This window comes from Parasteatoda tepidariorum, chromosome 7 (genome assembly GCF_982258835.1).
Source record: "Parasteatoda tepidariorum strain Cologne lab strain chromosome 7, Ptep-v5.0, whole genome shotgun sequence".
Classification (NCBI taxonomy): Eukaryota; Metazoa; Arthropoda; class Arachnida; order Araneae; family Theridiidae; genus Parasteatoda; species Parasteatoda tepidariorum.
The window spans coordinates 95,199,405-95,219,855 of NC_141761.1; the positions used below are offsets into that span (position 1 = coordinate 95,199,405).

Below are 20,451 nucleotides of genomic sequence, written 5' to 3' on the forward strand. Positions count from 1 at the left end.
GTCCGGTTAGAAACGGTGGCGTTAAAAACCACATGAGAGAGCTCAGGAACAAAACAGAAAGAACGAGAAAGATCCGAGGGTGTTTTATAAAAAGGGCCGTCGGCAGTATTGGACAAATTCAAGGACCTATCAAGTTTTTCAAGGACCTAAGACGTTTTTCAAGCACTTTCAAGGACCTAAATTTAGCCAAAAAAAATTCAAGGACTTTCAAGGACTCTCAAGGACCGTGGGAACCCTGCACATAGAAATATTTGAAAAATCATAAAAAATTTTTTTTTTCAATAGAAACATATAACATAAAGAGGATTAAGTTATTAAAATAACTGTTTAAATATTTTTTTGTTTTAAGAAAATAAGAAATTGATAAAAATATCTGTTTGGAAACATTTAATAAAAATAACAAAACATTTCTTTAAATTAAAACAGTTTAAAAAAATTATATAAATATTAACAACTATAAGATCTTTACAAAAGGGAAGAAGAAGAATTTAGCCCAGGGTTTGCCAAGCCTTTTTACATAAAAGGGTGTGCCCCTGGGAGCACAAGAACTTACGGAGAAGTGACAAAAGCGAATTCTAGGATGGTATCCAATACATCTTCAAGTGGAATTTTTGATGTCAATGTGTTTCCGTGGTAAACCACTGGCCCTTCCAGTCCATCCCAGCAATCCACTAGAAAAGAATACTATTTCAGAAAATACAGGATAGAAAACAAATTAGGTGCAAAATTCAAAAAATTGCTCGAATAAAAAAAAATATAACCATGATAAATGTGGCCAGATATGATAATTAACTTTTATATACCTTTACTTTTAATTTTAATACCTTTATTTTATAATTAACTTTTTTCTTATAAAAAGAAACAAGAATTTTATATAAGATGAAGAATCAATATTTATGCTCTAAAAATTCTCTCTTTCTATATAGCAATAACCTAATATGAAAAAGTAATAGGAAATTTATAAGGATTATAATGTATTTTAACATAGATTTAAAAACCTGTATAAATATTTAAAAGAAAATTGATGAATAGGCATTGAATTAACAAGTTATAAATTTCATTACCATAAACTTCAGTTTTATTTCCATGCTATGAAAAAATTGCTTAGCATCAATTTAATTAGTTAAGCAATTATCTAGATAATCCTGATTAATTTAAATAAATAGAATTCTACTGTCATATGAAATTTGTATAAATAATATAAATTTCAACAAAAACCTTTTAAACAGCGACAACCCAGTTTAAGAGCAGAGCTGTAGCCTTCTATGCTTGAGGGACCCTTTAATTGATCTTCTAAAAGGTAGCTGAAATATTAAAAATAAGGAAATATAATTGGTAAAAATGTTATTAAATTTTTTAAAATCAACAAATGATATTTTTTAAATCTCATAGGCATTGAATATTTGAAATCCTTATAAAAAGATGTTTCATTCTAATCATGTGGAGGCAATGTTAAAATTATCATACCCTTGCATGATACATTAAAAATTAAAAATTTTCTATTTATGGAAGTTACACAGTAAAGTATATTAATTAAAAGATAACCACACACTTTCCTAAAATTCTTTTTGTTTGAAGTAGAGTTATTCCACAGTTCAAAGATTACATTCATTCCTGTATTAATTATTTGCGAAAAAACTATTTGTTAATCTCTTAAATAAAAATATATATTTAAAAAGATGTTCATGGAAATTTAATATGAAATGGTATATTAACAGCCATGCTAAATACCTGAAAAAAGATAAGATTTAATAAATGACAATAAATATTCAATGATATTATATTCACAAATGAAAATCTAAAAATAATGAAGAAGAAAAAAAAATGGTAGCTTACGTATTGTGAGATGACGATATAAAATAATGGGGAAACGGATGAGTCATTTCTTGGCAAACTCTTTGGTGAATAGGATCAAAAATATCACAGTAATCAGATAAAAGGAACAATGTAAAACCTAGAGAAGCACAAAAAATAAAAATAAAATTTATGAAAAATATAAAAGCACATAAAATTTGAAATGAACTGAATGAATACAAGTAAAAAGAATGGGGAATTAGTCATGATTTATGAAAAACACTAAAATAGATAGAAAAGCATGTTTTAATTTTAATTTCAAAAATATAACAAACAAAAAATATTATTTCAAACATTGAGAGTTCAGAGAAAAATATTAAAGCATATATAAATTTTATGCATTTCATTCTCAAGAGTAGAATAAAGTAAAAATAATAAAATACAATACAACAAAATAAGTACAATAAAATTAAAAACCTGGACATGTAACCAAAATATGTAATTAAAAAAATATTCAAATTATTTCACACTAGTCAAACGAAGAAAAAAAAATGTAAAATCTGATATATGAGAATAATGCAAAATATTTAAATTTCATTAAAAGTTTATGCACTTTTATTTTAAGAATGAAATTACTAAAGTTAATACAACACAAAATAAAAATATACACGAAAGAAATATTAAAAAATAAGAAAATTATTTTGCACTTATAATTTAATAATTAACAAGAATTTTTGAAATCGCTTAAATGTCTTTGGAAGACAATAAAGTACTGTAAAATATTCATTATCCAAAACTCTTTGATTGGTTTTTGATAAATTGATGAAAGTGTCTGCTTTGGTTTTATAGAAAGAATGAAAGTGATAATTTCCATTGCTTTTTTTTAAAATTTAATTATTATGGCTTTTTCATCTAACAAAGAAAGTAAATTACATGTCTGAAGGCAATTAAATGGAATATGCTAAACAGATTTTACATTTAATTGCTGTTATAGTAATGCAATATTAAGCTCACATTTAAACCTTTGTCTAAGTGATGTTTTATAAAGTAAATTTTTAAATAAAATATCTTAATCTTTAAATATCTTATTTTTTCTTGAAAATTCTTTTTATCGCTACCAGGGTTAGTGTTTTGGACAGGATAAGAGGGAATTAATGTGCAAAATATAAAATCCTAAAAATGTGCTATTATGTAGATGTGCTATTACGTAAGATGTGCTATTATGTAGTAATTAAATTACAACATAAGTAGTACAATTTAATTATGCAGTGTTTTTAATTTTTATTTTTACAAATAATAAATTTTTGCCGTTTTTTTACCTGTTTAGCACAGTTCACAGAAATTACAGGTTAACAGGAACAAATTAAGACAAAAGGATTCAAACTAATTATTTTTTCATTTATATATTTTAGGGACATTAATCATCATTTGATTATGGTTAAACTAATATGCTAATTTTTTTGTATAATTTGCTATTAGCTTCTCATTCTTTTAGTACTGCTTAAAAGAATTTCTACAATATCTGGTCATGTGGCGAGTTTTGGATAATCTAAGACAGTTTTGGTAATGACTGTAAAATCTATGATCAGGGTTCCCACTCAATTCCTGGAAAAATATTCTCTGACTTTTCCAGGCATATCAGATAAATTTTAATGAAAATCCATACCATATTTTATCTATACCATGCCATTTTTCTTCAGAAAACTTTGATTTTTTCAAATTGTAATAACAAATTTTGTGAGCAAAAACATATAATAGAATGAAAAATGAAAAAGTTTCAAGGTAGAATTTTATAAAAATAATTGCAATAGATGTTAGAATTATTTAAATCAAATCTCTATAACTGATTACTGTTATTGACAATTCTAAGACTGGTTATTTTCCAGGTATAATATAGGAATTTTCCAGGTTTTTTGTAAAAAATTGCAACTTCCCTGCTTTTTAGAGTTAAAAATAAAATTCCCTGATAATTCCAGGTTTTCCCTGCTCTCCCTGATCCATGGGAACCCTGTATGATTTTCATTGTGTATTTTACGATTAGGTCTAAAACTTTGCTCATCTATACCAATTTAGGAGTGATAGTGTAATCTGTATTTATTATCATAAACTAGTTTTAAATAGATACTCAATTCAGGAGTGATCGCACCATTTGTATTCAATTATCATAATAAAACTAGTTTTAAATAATAAGCACTATATAAAAATAAAAAAAAATTATATCGATATAATAATACATCAATAAATATATATAAATCTAAATATCATCAAATGTTATAAATTTTACAAAGAATAATTAAAAAGAAATTAGGCTTCACAAACCATCAATTAGAATCTGCTTATTTTTACGAGCTTCTTCAGATGGCTCATATTGCTCAATGATTTTTAAGCATTTGTCAGTAGTAACATTCATCATCTGAAAGATAAATATTTATAAATATAAATAAAAAAACGCAAATAGAAATATCTCTAAATAAACATGATTTATAATTATAGAAGTAACAATAATGCGAGTAATGTGCATGATTTAAATTTTAATAAAATGTTCCCCATAAGGAAAAAGGAACTTGTTCCTGTTTTTTGACATTTTTGATAGGTCAAAAATGAGATTTCGATGTCAAAAATCCAACCCTGATTGAAATTGAAATGTTTCTTAACATATAGCTCAGATGTAGCGAATATTTGTCATAAAACAACAGCATAAATAAATTAAATTTAGAAATATTTTAAAATTGGCAAAATAAGTCCTTAAAATACTTTATTTTATTGCTTTTTTAAAGATTGAAAATGATTCTGTGTCAGATGAGGGAAAATACAATTAAATAATGTAAATATAAGATAAATAAAGTTGTCAGTGTTTTTTTACTATGAAGGAAATTTTGCTATTTTAGTATTCAGACATTTTAAATACTTACTCCTTGTTCTCCTTCAAGAAATAAATGAAGATCTTCAAGTGTTAAATAGTCTTTACCAGAAAACCTATAAAAATAAGATTGCAAAGCTTTCAATTACACATTCTGTAATTAATTGAGACAAAAATAAAATAGCCGACATTTTTGTTAACAAAGAATTTGTTTCTTCACAGTAGCAATAATAATGAAATAATTGTATTAAATAATTAAAAATAAACTAATTCATAGAGAGAAGATAGTATGTTACTCCACAATGGCCCAACATATGAAATTCGAAGATCAGGCCTTAAGTTGTACCTCATAACCAGTTTAAGCAATTTTTTTTTTAACATTGGCAACAGAAAAAAAGAGAATATGTATGGATAAATGCATGAAATTTTAATGTGTGTAGAATTGAAATTCTTTTCTTTCATTCAAACAAAAACCAATCAAACTACAGGAGATTGAAATACGTGCTTATACCTTGATTTTAAAAAATAAACAAATATAAAGAATATTATTGCTCTTGCCAATGCAAAATCTGAAATTTTCTACAAAGTCAACGCATAACATTTACGAAAATGAGAAGAAAGAAGATGAGCATAACCAAACATAAAGGCATTATAGTAACATATCATGTCAAATTTTTATACCCATCCAGTGTTAGTTATAAGTGGCAAACATCAGCATTATATAATTTGTAAAGGATATAAATTTCTTTTATCAAAAATTAAATTTTTTTTAAAGGAAACAAATGAAATTATATTCATTTTACTTGATAAGTCCAGTCACATAAATAAGATACACTGACATTTTTTTAAAACTATTGTGAGTACTTTGATACCATTATTTTCAATAACTTAGGACGTTTTCAGTTTCAGCACTGTTGAATTATCAGGCAGTTTTGGACTATCTATGAGCACATTACTTAAACAAAAAAACTAGACTACTATGTTTTAGCATCTAGGGAGCCTGGCAAAGTGAAAATAATTGTTAAAGTTGTTTTAGGATGAGTGATAGCAAAGTATATGGTAAAAATAAGAAATATTAAAGACTTAATATTTACATACAAATGTGATTCAAAATAACACTTTTCGTATTTAGACGAACTATTTAATATTTTTTTTAAATATTATTTTTAGACATATTACTACATTCAAACATCTGTTGGTGAAAAATATACAGTAGCATTTTTTCAGATTATTTCTAAACTGATTTTTTTAACAAATGATTTAAGGTAACGAGTTTCGATATTAAATATTTTTGTTGTTGTTGTTTCTAATGCTACTTGCCAATACCAACAAACCTACTAGGTGAAACCAAGCAAATTAAAGGCAGAGGGCACGTTTCTTGCTTTTAAGTGGCATCATTCATTCATTCAACCACAGATTGTAATTTTGACCTGAACCAGAGAATGATCAATCTCTAACTCAGTAGTGACAAGTCTCATCAAAATATATAGCATGGTAGTGGATTATTATTACAGAATATGCAGATTATTTTTCCTCTAAGTTTTACTTCTGTTCTTTAAAAATAAAAAAACTGATGGGGGAAAATTGCTGATACTCCTTTTTAAAGCATCTCTCAACTTATTTTGAATAAAAATTAAAAATTTGAATTGAGAGAACACCAAAGAAAAAAAAGAATTCTTTTTCTTTTAATAGTTGATTATCAGGCTTAGCTTTATAGGGGTTCATTCTATTTTTTTAGAATCAATTAAGTTCAACTTAAATTTAAACAACTAAGTTTTCATGAATAATTTAAGAACCTATATTTTCAAATTTTACTGCATGTATGGTAGATAAAGCTGAATTTCATTATTAATAATCTTTGACTTTCTACATTAAAGTTGCAGGCAAATTTGGATTTAAATAGATAGTGCTGAAGATTCAATTTTGAAATTCTGCAATTGGGTTTACTTCACTAGTAGTATAATAAATATATATATTTTTTACTATACTGCCCTGTTCATAAAATCTGCAAAATATGTTGATCTTTCGACCATTAGAATGACCTTGCTTCTTTAGTACTACAAACTACTATTTATAATTAATTTTCTGTCATTGTTGAAAGGTATGTTGCATACAAATGTTTTGGATTGTAAAACTGTGAAAGAGATAGAATACATCACAAAAACAAAATATGATTAATGAAATCGTAGATTAATTTGCTATCAAAATAAACAATTAAGCAATAGTACTCACTTACCTAATTAATAAAAAACTAATTTCCTTTCTTGTTGATGTTTCAGTGAAGAGGTTTACAAATGCACTTTGGTCAATTCGACCCCTATCTTCTCCTTGTTTACCTTGATCAAACTCCTATCAAATTGAATTGTCATAAAATTTCAAGTTTTTTTACTAATCAATAATGTTTTCCAAAAATGTTTTTAAAATATAACTTTTCTGTCTTGTTCACATAATTTGTCATTTCAAAATAGTTCTTTTTCATTTGTATCCATTGCAATGATAAAGTGGGCAAAAGCTTTAGTTTTACACCATTTCACTCCGAAATTTTGAAAATTTTCTTCTAAAGTTATCTTCCTTTATCTCTTTTTTCAAGTTTAATATACTTGATTTAAAATTCTCTACTAATTAATCATTTAAAAAGATTTTTTTAACTAAATGAGACAAACTTTTAAATTTTTTAAAATTAACCAACATTTAGAGAAACTGTACAAAATAAATAAATAAATATGCATATATAATTAGTAATCAAGATAAGTAAGAAAAGCACTGATGTGGCTTTTTTTTGTCTGAGTGTTATGGTCATTTCTACTGATTTCACTAGTGAATAGCTATTGGGATGCTAGAAAACATTTAAATAATATGACTCCTGTATTATTAGCTTATTTTTGTTTTAGTGTTTTTTGTTCTTATGCGTATTTCATCTTTCTATGACATTAGGATAATGTTTGCATTGCATGTTGCTTAGATTGAAAATAATAATAATAACAATTAAAGGCTCACAAGAAAGGTGCAATTTTTAATATATTTCAATCTTAAAATTTAACTACACACTACAAACATTTTTCATACAAATGTCTTGGTCAAATGTAGTAACATCTTGGAACTTAAAAAGCATTAGTTTCTTCTAAATTTACTTTAATAGCATAAAAGCTTAGAAATAAAATTTGTTAGTTAAACTTTTGATTTCATGTCTTTTCAGTTATAGACATAAATTTATGTCACTGACATTAAAAGAATGCTTTGCTGATTTGAATACATTGTTATAATTAATCAATATAAAAATACACATTTAAAAATTATTTAAAAATGAGTAAATACCATGAACTTTTGATGCAGGCGATCAGTGCTCAAAGCACTATTAATACTGGTCATTAATGATATGGCATCTCCCTCGCTGATAACACCTTTTTGATCAGTATCCGCCTGATCAAAAACTTCTCTTAGCCATCTAAATATTTGTGTTAAGGCATAAACTCAATAAAAGAACATAAAATTGGAAATTAAAATTTGTTTAAAAGAAAAAATGCTTAATAAAAAGGATACTTTTCTCTCATCTTCTGAGTTTCATCTAAGGAATCAGGAGCTGCAAATTAAAAAAATAAAATTTAAAAATTTGAGAAAAAAATCATTAAACATTAAAGCAAAATAAAACAGAACCCACAATGGAAACCACTTTATTCTCATTTATGAAATTGTTAGGTGACTAATGATATGTCACTTATCTTAGTAATAATGAATACAAAATAGACAATATTTTTCCTCCTGATTTACATTTTTATATGTAGTCACTATATATCACTTAAAAAATTAAAAATCCAATAAAATAATAAACTGACATAACAGTTACATATTTTTTCAACAGTGATTTATTTCAGAATTTCTCTTTTGAATATGATAGCTTAAAAAACATGATTATTTTAAAAATAATTTTTGCTACTGATCGTAAAACCATTTTTTGAAAACAACACATGTTACAGAATATGTTGTTACAGAATATTATTTATAGATTAAAGATAAAATACTAAATTTATTTCCTCCCAAAGTCACACTTTTAGAACAGGACTACTTTTCAAACAATAGAATGAAGTTTCCATAATTTTCTGGTTTGTATTTTAAGAAAATTACAGATGAATAGCAAATAAACATGGCGCTACTTAAACTTTAGTGACTTTTTTTAGTTAATAAAAAAAAGAAATTTAAGTGTTAAATAAAACAATAAAATATTAGAAGATATAAAAGTAGGTTAAAAAAAATAATGAATGACACGTTAAAATTAGCAAATTACTTTCTTAGGTGATACTATTCTAAACTAGTGACTTTTTCTGATTCCAGAAAAAAAATTTAAAATGTCCAAATTTTTTTTAGCCAATGTTTGAATTATCTAATTTTTTCTGGTTTTAAAGGTAGTTTAAAAAACTTCACTGCATATTAATCAAAACAAAAACATTTAAATGTACATTTTAAAATTATTTTCCTAATTAGTTATTTAACCTAGATTAAAAATCACACTTTCACCCTAAATAAAAACACTGAGTATAGATTTAAAATAAATGTAAAATAGATTATAGATATTTTTTACTGATTATTATGGAATTTAATCTCTTTTATTCTGGAGGCAAATTTTTAGAATTAGCAATTTTACTTGCTATAATAATCAATATAAAACCAAATATTATCAAAATTAAAAAAAAAAAATACAGTCCATTGCTTTCAAATATGTAGGGTAGCGATTCCCAATTTTTTACAGTCACAGAGCCCTAAACAATCAAACTTATTTTGGGGGAACCCAGACTTTAAAAAAACATTCATTAGCGGAACTACGTATGCAAATTATAAAAATTTAATTCAGAAACATATAATGTGCATGAAATTTTTTCATTGTTTTGTCAACAAGTCTAAAAATTATGTTTTCTGTTAAGCACTTGAATTTGCAAGTCTGCAGAGGCCACGTTTTTTGTAGTATAAGTTAAGTAGTTAAAGCAGTTTAAATTGAAATTGATTAAAATAAGGCGACTTATTTTTGAAAAAGAATTTTTATAAATTGTAAGAAAGGGTATCAGAAAAAAAAATGTTATTCTTAAATTTGGTTAATTTATTTCGAATTTTGGTTAATTTCGATGAGAAATACAGGAGCAATAATTTGTAAATGTAATTTGTAGCAAATGCATTTGTAGCATAGCAAGCATTGTTATTGGAATTTTTTTTTTTTTTTTTTTTTTTTTTTAAATTTCCTTTTTCAATTTTATTGCAATTTTACATAAATAATTTCATAAAAATAACCTTAATATTAAATAAATAATGGATTATTGATTAGATACAAACCGATTACAAGTTAAAAAAAATCATTACTAGTTAAAAAAAAGTCCTAAATCACAGAGCCTTTTGTAACTTTTCCACAGAAACCTTAAGTTCTGCGGAACACCATTTGGTAACGGCTGACAGTAGGGCATACGAGAAGCATAAATATTACCAATAAAGAAATATTTTTATAACAAATAGCATAATATCTTACATTTAGTAGCATTTATAAGTAGATTTAGCCCAGTAACCCATATATTAGCTTCCTCAGGAGATGATGCAATTAAATCTAATGATTCAAAAGTGTCATTATATATTATTGAAAATGCACAATCTTCTGAGTACGTCCAGCAAATTTCCTTGCTTCTCAAAACATCTGTTGTTCTGCCTATTCTGACTTCTTTCATTGATCTAACTAAAACTAAAAAAGAAAAATCTTTAAGATTAAAATCAAAACTAAAAATCAATTAAAAAAGGCAGCAAAAATTATAAATTACATTTTTAAATAATGAATAAACTTGAACTAACTGCCACACAAAATTAAAAAGGTTTAGAGGGTAAATTTTACAAATTTGTAGAAATAGTGAATTTCTAAAATCAAATTAAAATAAGCAGTGAAAGTAAGACTAGTGTTTTCACTACAGCGCGAGAATCTCGCATATTTTTTTCTTTTCTTGCATTAAAAAATTATTACCGCGAGAAATTCGCACATTCTATAAATAAATTTCAAAATTCACTAATTTCTCGCATTATAGAAAAAGCTTCGAATTACGCCATTTAGAATAAAATCCGTTTAACTTTTCTTCCTGGATCTTTCATTATTTTCAACATCTGCCCCGTTATCTAGCTTCGTTATTTACCAGTATTGTTCAGCACCTTTTCGAACAACAGAACACAACCACGGAACCCCTTTCAGAACACATTTCTCAGCAACCACGTGTTTACCGTAGGTAAGGTTTCTTCATGTAAGACGTTCAAATTTTTTATGCACTTATGTAAGATGGACAAATACCTTGTAAAGGCAAAATCTTCTATGATGATGCACCAAAAATATTCAATGCTTTAAAAAATAGAAAACGTTAAAAATGTATTATAATTAAAGAAATAATTTTTTTTCAAGAGTTTTTGTGTTTTTTTAGTTTTTAGAAATCTCACCCTGTTTTTGAGAAAGGGTGAGAAATTCTCACCCACTTTTTTTCTATGATGAAAACACTGAAGACATTGAGTAAATATATCCAAAACAGGCTGCAAATTTTTGAAATAAAAATACTACGAAAATTTGTTGGTGCTATTTAAGAAAATAATGTTTGACGAATTTTTCCGAATTACGAAATTTATAAATGATCAAAGCAATCAGACATAGTAAAAGTCATTAAACCAAACTGAATAAGGGATTTTAGGTACTTATTTAGATCAGAGTATAACAACCTCCCTAATATTAACATTAGAAGGTCAAACTTTAGATTGCTCTTCTTACCAAACTATTGGAACCATATTTCCCAGATTGCAGCTACTCCTTATATTTTGAGGGTTAGAAATCCAAATTAGCCGGGGGGAAAAGTATGTTTATTCAGAGAAAGTACATTTTTGTGTCTGATTTTGTAGATTAAAATTTCATTTGTACTAATTAATTAGCACATTTGAGATCACCCCTCGAACCGTAAAGATTGAGTCCTACTACGTGAAATTTCGATCATTAGATCAAAGTTATTCAGGGAGATACTTTTTTTGTGCTCTGTACATATAATATTTTGTGGGAGCACAAAAGCTAAAGCTGTACCTAAGTGCTGGAAACCTTAGTTACCTATCTAGACAGGATGAATGATTCTTTGAAAATGGGAACTTTAATTCAATATTTATATTTTTATTCTTCAGAATACCTTTTTTTATTCCTTAGAGTACTGCAGTATAATCAATAATTAATGTGAGATTACAAGAATAAATAAAATAAAAAATTAATTCTATAATTCAAGATAAAATGTATTTTATCAGATACACAATTGTAAAAAACTTCATGTATATTATTTAATTCACCGAATTACAATCAATAAATAGCATCATTGAGATTAACAAAGCATGCAAATCTGAATTGAAAAACATAAATTATTTACAATAAAAAGTAAAGACTCAATAAATATTTTACTTCTTGCTTTAGAAGATTTTTTGGAAGAAGGTACCCATTTGAGAGCATAATCTTCAGGATGTAGTTCCAGGCTAAAGTACCGTCTATACTGCCGAGCACTGGGCCGAACTTTGATTAAACTGCTTCCAATGGCCATATACTTTACACAATCAATAGCTGAAAATGTAATAAATACACAATTAATGAATAGTTAAAAAAGTGATTAAAAATATCACAATCCCTTAATAATTCATAACATTTAATAATTAATTATTTGAGAATTTTTAAATTTCAAAATTTATATTTTGCATTTTTTGCTGTGCTCAAAATTAAATAAATGTTTTATTTTAGACACATAACTTTTTTTCGTAGTACAGTTGAGCTGGTTTAAAAAGAGAACATACAAATCTATGTAAATGGCTCATTACATCAAGGAGCTTGTTTAAGTTTTTTTTTATTTCCAATGAGCTGCACAATCGGTCTTGCCGATGAACAGACCTAGTGCGTTCTCCAGAGGTGGTATCCACTCTTTCAGGACCACCACAATGGGTGAGATACCGTTGGTCATGTTTATTTGGACGTCTAGTTTCTGCCACACTAGATGGCAGCACCGAGACTCTATTTGGATGCTAAAGTGCACTAGGAATTTAATTTTGCCGGAAATGCCAAGAGCCAATGAGGCACTCCAGGAATCTTTTACATGCCGCATAATCATACGACATGGCGGCTGAGGATTTTCTGCATCCCGAAAATCCGGTGTCTGGGCCGGGGATCGAACCCGCAGACTTGGGCTCAGAAGGCCGACGACAAACCAACTGTGCCACCCAGTCACTCAGCTTGTTAAAGTAGAGTAGGCAAAAATAAATCAATAAAAGCTATAAAGTACAAAAATTAAAAAAATGGTTTATCATTTAAAGATATTTATTTAAGCAGAGGGAAAAAAAACTAACTAAACCACAATCAGCAATTACTACATTATGAAGTTTTAACTTTCCTTCAACCCCTGCCTGGCACACGAAGGGCAGTAAATAATATTAATGATAAAGAAGTGTAAAAAAAAATTAGAAATGCAGTTAAGATGTAGACATTATTTTTCACTATCCCATAAATCGAATTACAAATGATTTAGTAATCAGCAAATCTCATTGAATACCGATAGATGTAAACTAGGTATTCTGATAATCTTGGTCTAAAATGAAAATATAGTTTCAATAGTTAAAAAATAAATAAAAAAATTCCTTATAAATGAAAAGTTTTCTGAACTTATTTAAAAAAATACTTATCTGTTCCATTTAAAAAGTGAACAATAGTAGATATGAATATAGTAAATGTGACTTTATGCCTATTTGTTCCATTTAATATACATAATAATTCAATAAAATAAAATAAAACCGGTATAGAAACAAATGAAATAAAAAATATTATTTTAAAATCACTATTGATAATTAGCAGCTTGAATTAATTGTTACTTCTTTTCTCGCAGCATCAAAAGGATTTTGTAAAAGCAATCCATCAATTCAATGGACACATAATTTTCAAACTACGCAAAATTTTTAATATTTTCTTTTACAATTAACAATTGGACTCCACTTCCTGCTCCCTACACGTGCTAAATTCCGAAAATTCAGACACCAGGGATCTGTCTACGTTTTTCTGAGAGGTACCCATTTTGTGAAAATTTAGACATAATTTGTGAAAATGAAAAATTATGTTAAAAAATCAACCTAAAAATATGGTAAAAACATAGATTTATCATTTCTTATGGTATACAACAGTGTTTCCCAAACTTATGACTTTTGTGTACCCTTTGCAAATTTTTCGTAACGCTGTGTACCGCTAATAAAAAAATGAATGTATTTTTTACTATTAAAAAATTGCACAAAAAATAAGAATCTCAACTGGCTGTTAACACTACTAATTATTAATTGTTAACTCTGCAAAAAATAGCCAATAGAAATATATGTAACAGCAAATTTTCATGGCTAGCTTTGTTTTTAAATAAATTGTTTTGTAATTTTAGTTTGTTTCAAGATAATTCGCATGAGAACGCGTACCCCCACTAAACTGTTCCCGTACCCCTGGGGGTACGCGTACCACACTTTGGGAAACACTGGTATACAAAAATAAAATTTTAAGAAAAAGTATTTCGTGAAACTACTCTTTTTCCTAAAGTTGAATTTGTGAAGGTACCGCTAAACAGTAGTAAATTTGGCCTAGACAGACCCCTGGACACAGTTCCTTTTTAGGGAGCTTCTTAATCATTTCTCAGATTTTGTTAATACCCCAATTTTTATGTCCTGGTAATTTTTATTACATTAAATGCTACTCCCCCTGTTATTTATTGCCCCCCCCAGTCCTCAGAGCTTTACATTAAATTATTCCAAATAAATCAGAAATTTTAACAAAGTAAGATGCGTTGTTCATTTATTTGTTTTTCCCAAATAAAATAAGAGAAAATTATTTTTTGTGAGTATGCCTGATAGCCAAGCAAAATTCTCTGAGTAGTGAAAATATTTGGGAGGTCACAACAACTTCCCATCCTGGCACCCCTGCATACAACATTGATGATACAAAATGAACTATATTGAACATGTTTTGATTCTAGAAAATTTTCTATTTACTTGACAAACTACATGACTTTGGATGTGAATAGTAATGGTTCAAGAAATTCTTCCTCACATATTTTCAAATCAAATTTTTGATCTTTAAATGCCTTCTGGGTTTCTCCATGTTTTTTTAATTGCATTTGAAATGTAGAAAAAATAAATTACCTTTCCTAAAAATATTTTTTATGCTATTATGAAAATTTTTTTATGATAGTAAAATAACTATTGTTCCTTCATTAGATTTTCTGTGTGATCCATAGATCCATTACTAGATAGATGGGGGACCTCACATTGTTATTCAAACTAATCAAAATATTTCATTCAAATTATACGCAGTTAATATATCTTGATCTATCTAGGTAAAATCTTTGATTACAGTATATTTCCAAACATCATTCAAGAATTTTATGAAAATGTTCAAAAGCTAGAGGGCTTTCAATTAGATCCGTTAATTTTGCAAAATTTCCTGCTAACACCTCCACGAATATCTTGTTGTTGGTCGAGCATTAGTAAGAGATCACTAAATATTGCAAAACAGTACATAAAAAACATATAAGCACATAAAATAGCAGTTGAATATGAAAAACCTAAAAATGACATTTGGAAAGGAATAATTGTTAACAAGTTTTTTTTATTACTTAATATTTCACTTAAAACATCAATTCATACGATTCAACTCTTACCACCTGAATTACCTTGGCTTTTTGCTAAGTTGAAATGCTGATAACTTCACTCTGGACTAGTAAGTTTAAAGGCTTCAAAAGAGCACTGGTGGATACATAAGTAAGAATAATAAGGACATTAAATGGGTTTTTCTTTCTGAACAAAGTGCAACAAATTATCTAGGATAGATGAGTTGTCCAAAAGGGAAGTTACAAGTTAGCCACAAGGATACTGTCTCATTTTTTCAATATTGGTTTCTAAATTTTGCGTGAATTTTTAAAGAAAAAGCATATTCTCGGCTAAGACACGAATGTGATAATATTCAGAAATATATTGTAATTTGACTAAAAGGAGTTTAAAGTGCATCTGAAGGGAAGTAAAAATTTTTGAACAGTCAGATAGATACTGATTTTGTTAACAGCTTCAATAAAACGATTTTTAGGAAGTTTATAAAAAATTTCTTGTAAAATTTAAGTTAGGCTCATAACAAAAGAGTTTTAAGTAATTTTTAAACATTGATCAACCATTTTTAAATATTTTCTCATAACAGTTATCAACTAGTTAAATTAGGACTCGGTAACAAGCACGTTTTACTATCTATAAAAGAGTAAAATTGGAGATTCAATATTATTGATATGAAGTTGACAAGTTAAGAAACAGTCAGTAATAGGTAAGTACTTTTGAGCTGTTGTAGATACATAATAAATTTAAATTAAGTTTTTTACAAAAATAAGAAAAAAATTTTTTGAAAGGGAAAAGAAGAAAATCTAGATCACTGGAATTTACATTTTGCTTGACTTAATTACACTTGAATTAATAATTTTTTCAACATAATAAATTGCAACTTAAATTCCATATTAAAAAAAAAAAAAAAACAGCAGATTTATTAAAAATAATAAATTTGCACACGAGTTTAGAGACAAGCTATATCTTTTTTTTTAATGCTGATTTAAGCTTATGAACTATTTATTATGCTTGATCGGAAAGAAGGCTCTTATTTAATAAGTACAATAAAAATTCTTCAAAGTTCTTATTTTTATTTAAAATGAAGATAAATGTTCTACAAGTTTATTAGACACTAAAGAATATAAATACAGGTTCCTGAGAAAAATTTATGCATTTTATTATGCAAACAGGACTCATTTAAAAAAACAAACTTTTATTACACCCTCCAATTTAAGTCATTGCTCTCCCTAAGCGCTTTTTGAAGGGTGACAAACCCCGCCAGCACTTTGATATTTATAAATGCACCAGCCTTGCCCTTTTACTAAAAATAAGCGGCTATTCCTTAAAAAACACTACCTTTATACAGTAGGGAAACGATTATCCGGAACGGTCCGGACCATCGCTATTCCGGAAAACTGATTTTTCCGGTTTTCCGAATCGCTACAAAAAGCCGTTTTTTTTATTGTTAAACCCAACTAAAAAAAAAATTTGAAAATAATCTTAAAAATAAGAAAAAACGATGAAGTAATACACTAATGATTATTTGCAAAATGATGGTAAGGTAAACATCTTTAAAAAAAGAAAGAAATTTTTTTTTTTTTAAAATGGCGAGAAAATTTATTGAATTTTGTTCCGGTTTTTTGGTTTTCTGATTTCCGGATAACGGGTTCTGTACTGTATTTTTTTTTCTTCAGGAAAAGGTTGTTTTCTTAACCACATGTTTCAATGAAGAGTCCACTAATGATTTATTTACTTAATAATAATTATTTAATTTTAATTTCATTTCTTTTTAGTAAATTTTTTTATTATCCAGATTTTTTCAGATTTGTCAGTAAATTTTTAAAATTGTTAAAAATTGCATGATATTCGGTCCTGGAGGTATTCGCCTCTTTTATTTAGGGGGGAAGTATTCATTTAGTGATAGTTTAGTAGGGGGAATGATTCATTTAGTGATTTTAAATTTAACCATTATTTCATTTTAATGATTACTTCTTATTTAAAGAAAATGCACCTTTAAATGTTTATTTTCTCATAATTTTCAATTTAAAATAAAAAAAAACAAAGCTTTAAAGTTGTATATCAATTAATTCTTTTTTTAGTTCACTTTTTTTTGAAGAAAATTTACATTCAGAGAGATTGTCCATTACCTTGCCTGTAGTTATTTTCCAAATTTTTCTGTTATTCTGATCATGAGTGAGAATTGCTTTGTGAAATATCCACATAAATTAGTATAAGAGGATAGTTTAAAAATTGAGGATCAAATTCAGTTATTACACAATATTACATATTTTACTAAATTTTAATGGTGATAATTGAGTGCCCTTTCAAAACTCTTGAAGCGTCCCTTCCTGTGCACCCTTTTTTTTATTCACAGGGCGAACTCTGTTTAAATGAAGTTACTTTTAAATACATTATGCTTTTTACAGTTAAAATGACTGCAAAGAAATGTTATATTATTTTATTAAAGGCTCTAAACATCCCCAGAATTTATAAGCTTGATTTCAAAGACCACTAAAATATGAATAAATTACAATATTCAGCAAATCTTACCATTAGAAATTTTATTTTCTAAAGGAAGACTGGAAGCAGTATGGAATGACACTGATTTTGGTCGCTGAGCTTGATTGCGAAAACTACCACTTCCATCGTCTTTAGATTGAGATATAGACCAATCAAAATAAACTAAATTTTCACTACTACCTTCTTCTGATACACTACTTCGGTCTTCACTGGCCAGTGAATTACCGGACAGTTGGTGGATATTACGTTGCTGTGCATTAGGTATGTCTATACGAGGAGATTTCGGGCCTCCCATGGTCAACTTATTGACATCATTTTCGTGGTTATTATTTGGCAAGATTTGTTGTTTATTTCCCGCCAACAAAACGGGCGAGTCACAACATTTATCCAAACGCTCATCACTGGTTTTTATTATTTCACTATTTTCTAATTTGATAGTCGGTTTATTGATTATATTTTTCTGTTCAGAAGTCATTACACGACAGCAATATCTTTTGCAAAAGACACAGATCACATTTTGTTAAAATTTCGTTCAATAAAACAGACGATTATTTTTCTGTTCTGAAGTCATTACAAGAGCAATATATTTCGCAAAAGACACTGATCACATTTTGATTAATTTCATTTAATAAAGCAGACGATAAATGGAAATTGGTATCCGATCAAAAAACGACAGATTCAGAAGCGGAAGAAGTTTAGCACATTTATTTACTTATCGTTTTAATCCAAAACATAGCGATACCGAAACCTTTCTGCTTTATTTTGACAAGGATCATATGTTTGGGACAGGGTCATTATGTAAGCATGATTTGAAACAACGAATATAACACTGTAAGTTCACTGATAACACGAAATAATAATGTTCGTAATGATTGTTTTATTATAGAGATAATTAATACGAAAGTCTGGGATAATATTTTTGAGGCATTTCACCGAGATAACACAACTCACAGTAAACAATGCTCACACTAAATCCGTCAATTTGCGGTTTGCCGCGGCAATCATCCGTACCCACGAGAGGGCGCTATCTAAACCTCATGGACGTTGCCAAAATTTCTTTTTATAGTATATTTTCAATATCTTTAAGATAATTATTATTGATCAGTTTCGGATTCAAGGTGAAAATTCCTTTTATCAACTAGCTTATATAAAGATAGTTTGATATTTTCCCATACTATCACTATACAATTGATTATTAGATGCTATATTTTAACTGCGCTAAAATAAATTGTGATTCTTTACTTTAAAAGAGGAAAAAATTATTACAAAGATGAAAGCTATTATCGACTTAAAAACGAATGGAAAAAGCATCAAACATAGTATTAAATGTAATTAATACTACATTAGTATTAATCCCAGAAAGCATGTAACCTTACGACAACGTTGTGCCAGAATTTTCTTTTCATTGTCACGAAAAGGTTTGCAGTAAAAACCTTTTTCCAATAAAGCAAAAATATTGAAATTTCCAACCTTTTATCCTAAAAGGAAAACTAAATGATTTTTGAAGCTTTTTAAAAAAATATTGTTTCTTAGGTTAAAAAATAAGCAAATGGCATCCCTTATTTTTTTCATTTTTGTTTGTTGTCATGATAAGGTCAGCAGAAATATATAAAGCTGATACCTTTTTTCCAAGGAAACGAAATAAGGCAAATATTAACCTTTCCAGCGAAAATATTAATAAATAATTAGAAAATATTTTGCAAAAAACCTCATTTAAGGGAAAGCAAATAAACGAGCATAAGACCATGTTTTTGGATTGTTTTCTAAGGTCTGCGAAAGTGCATTGCAAAAACCTTCTTTTAAAGTTTTCTCGTAGTCACGGTTTAGATTTAAAAAGTATGGAAAACATTTCTGCTGAATCTGAATCATATCTAGTCAACGGCTTTACCCCGTCTTCCTGTAACAACGAGAAATACTTTAGCAGTTATCGAGTTTTGCCTTTTTAAGAAAATGTGGACACAACAAATACAAGTTATCATTAATTTTTCGAAACTTTTCATTCGAATAATCTCATTGAAAAATGAATAAAGTTTTTAAAAAATTTCAATTTAATCTTCAATATCTTTTTCAGAAATTGTAATTTTTTTTTTTTCAAATTTGACTTTAGGGGTCCCATACGCAGCGGCCCCTTTAAAATTTATGGCCCTTTCTCGTTCATTTTACCTTATTGCAGACCTAATTATGGTATAGCAATAAAATATCCGCTCCAAGAGAATTTTACTTAAAATATTCGATACAAAAAATTCGCCCAACAGTCCCTTGTGAACTAGAGGGTCATCGAGATCCACGTTTTGTGACTAACCGCGTGATGGTGACAATAAAATCAGCATTGCGCATCTTCCGCTTTTATTTCCCTGACAAGCTGGTACCCGCTCTAAAGCTGGGTAGATTCAAAGCCTAGACCCATAACTTTTTTTCATCATATCTTTGGAGTGAATTTAAAAACTTTTTGTACACAAAACTCGCTGTATAGTGCGCAAAACAAGAAACAGACCACCCTGAATAAATTTTGATCTAATGATCGGATCTTCATGTTTTATGACTCTATCTTAGCGGTTCGAAGGGATGACCTCAAATATGCTAATTAATTACTGCAGACGTTATTTTAACTTACGAAATCAGACGCAAAAATTTACTTTCTCTGA

At 27.7% G+C, this 20,451-nt stretch overlaps 1 protein-coding gene across 1 annotated transcript in view; it reads right to left on the bottom strand.

Annotated features, from left to right (window-relative positions):
* Positions 1–18,843, bottom strand: part of LOC107449745 (inactive phospholipase C-like protein 2) — a 44,283-nt gene extending 25,440 nt beyond the window's left edge. Inside the window, exons 1-11 of the mRNA XM_087168299.1 lie at positions 17,837–18,843; positions 12,093–12,248; positions 10,164–10,370; positions 8,195–8,234; positions 7,970–8,099; positions 6,891–7,003; positions 4,707–4,770; positions 4,114–4,207; positions 1,837–1,954; positions 1,219–1,304; positions 554–671 (exon numbers count right to left, since the gene is read on the bottom strand). Coding sequence (XP_087024425.1) covers positions 554–671; positions 1,219–1,304; positions 1,837–1,954; positions 4,114–4,207; positions 4,707–4,770; positions 6,891–7,003; positions 7,970–8,099; positions 8,195–8,234; positions 10,164–10,370; positions 12,093–12,248; positions 17,837–18,281 — 1,571 coding nt within the window. The 5' untranslated portion in view covers positions 18,282–18,843. The remainder of the gene's footprint in view (positions 1–553; positions 672–1,218; positions 1,305–1,836; positions 1,955–4,113; positions 4,208–4,706; positions 4,771–6,890; positions 7,004–7,969; positions 8,100–8,194; positions 8,235–10,163; positions 10,371–12,092; positions 12,249–17,836) is intronic.
* Positions 18,844–20,451: the final 1,608 nt, after the last annotated feature.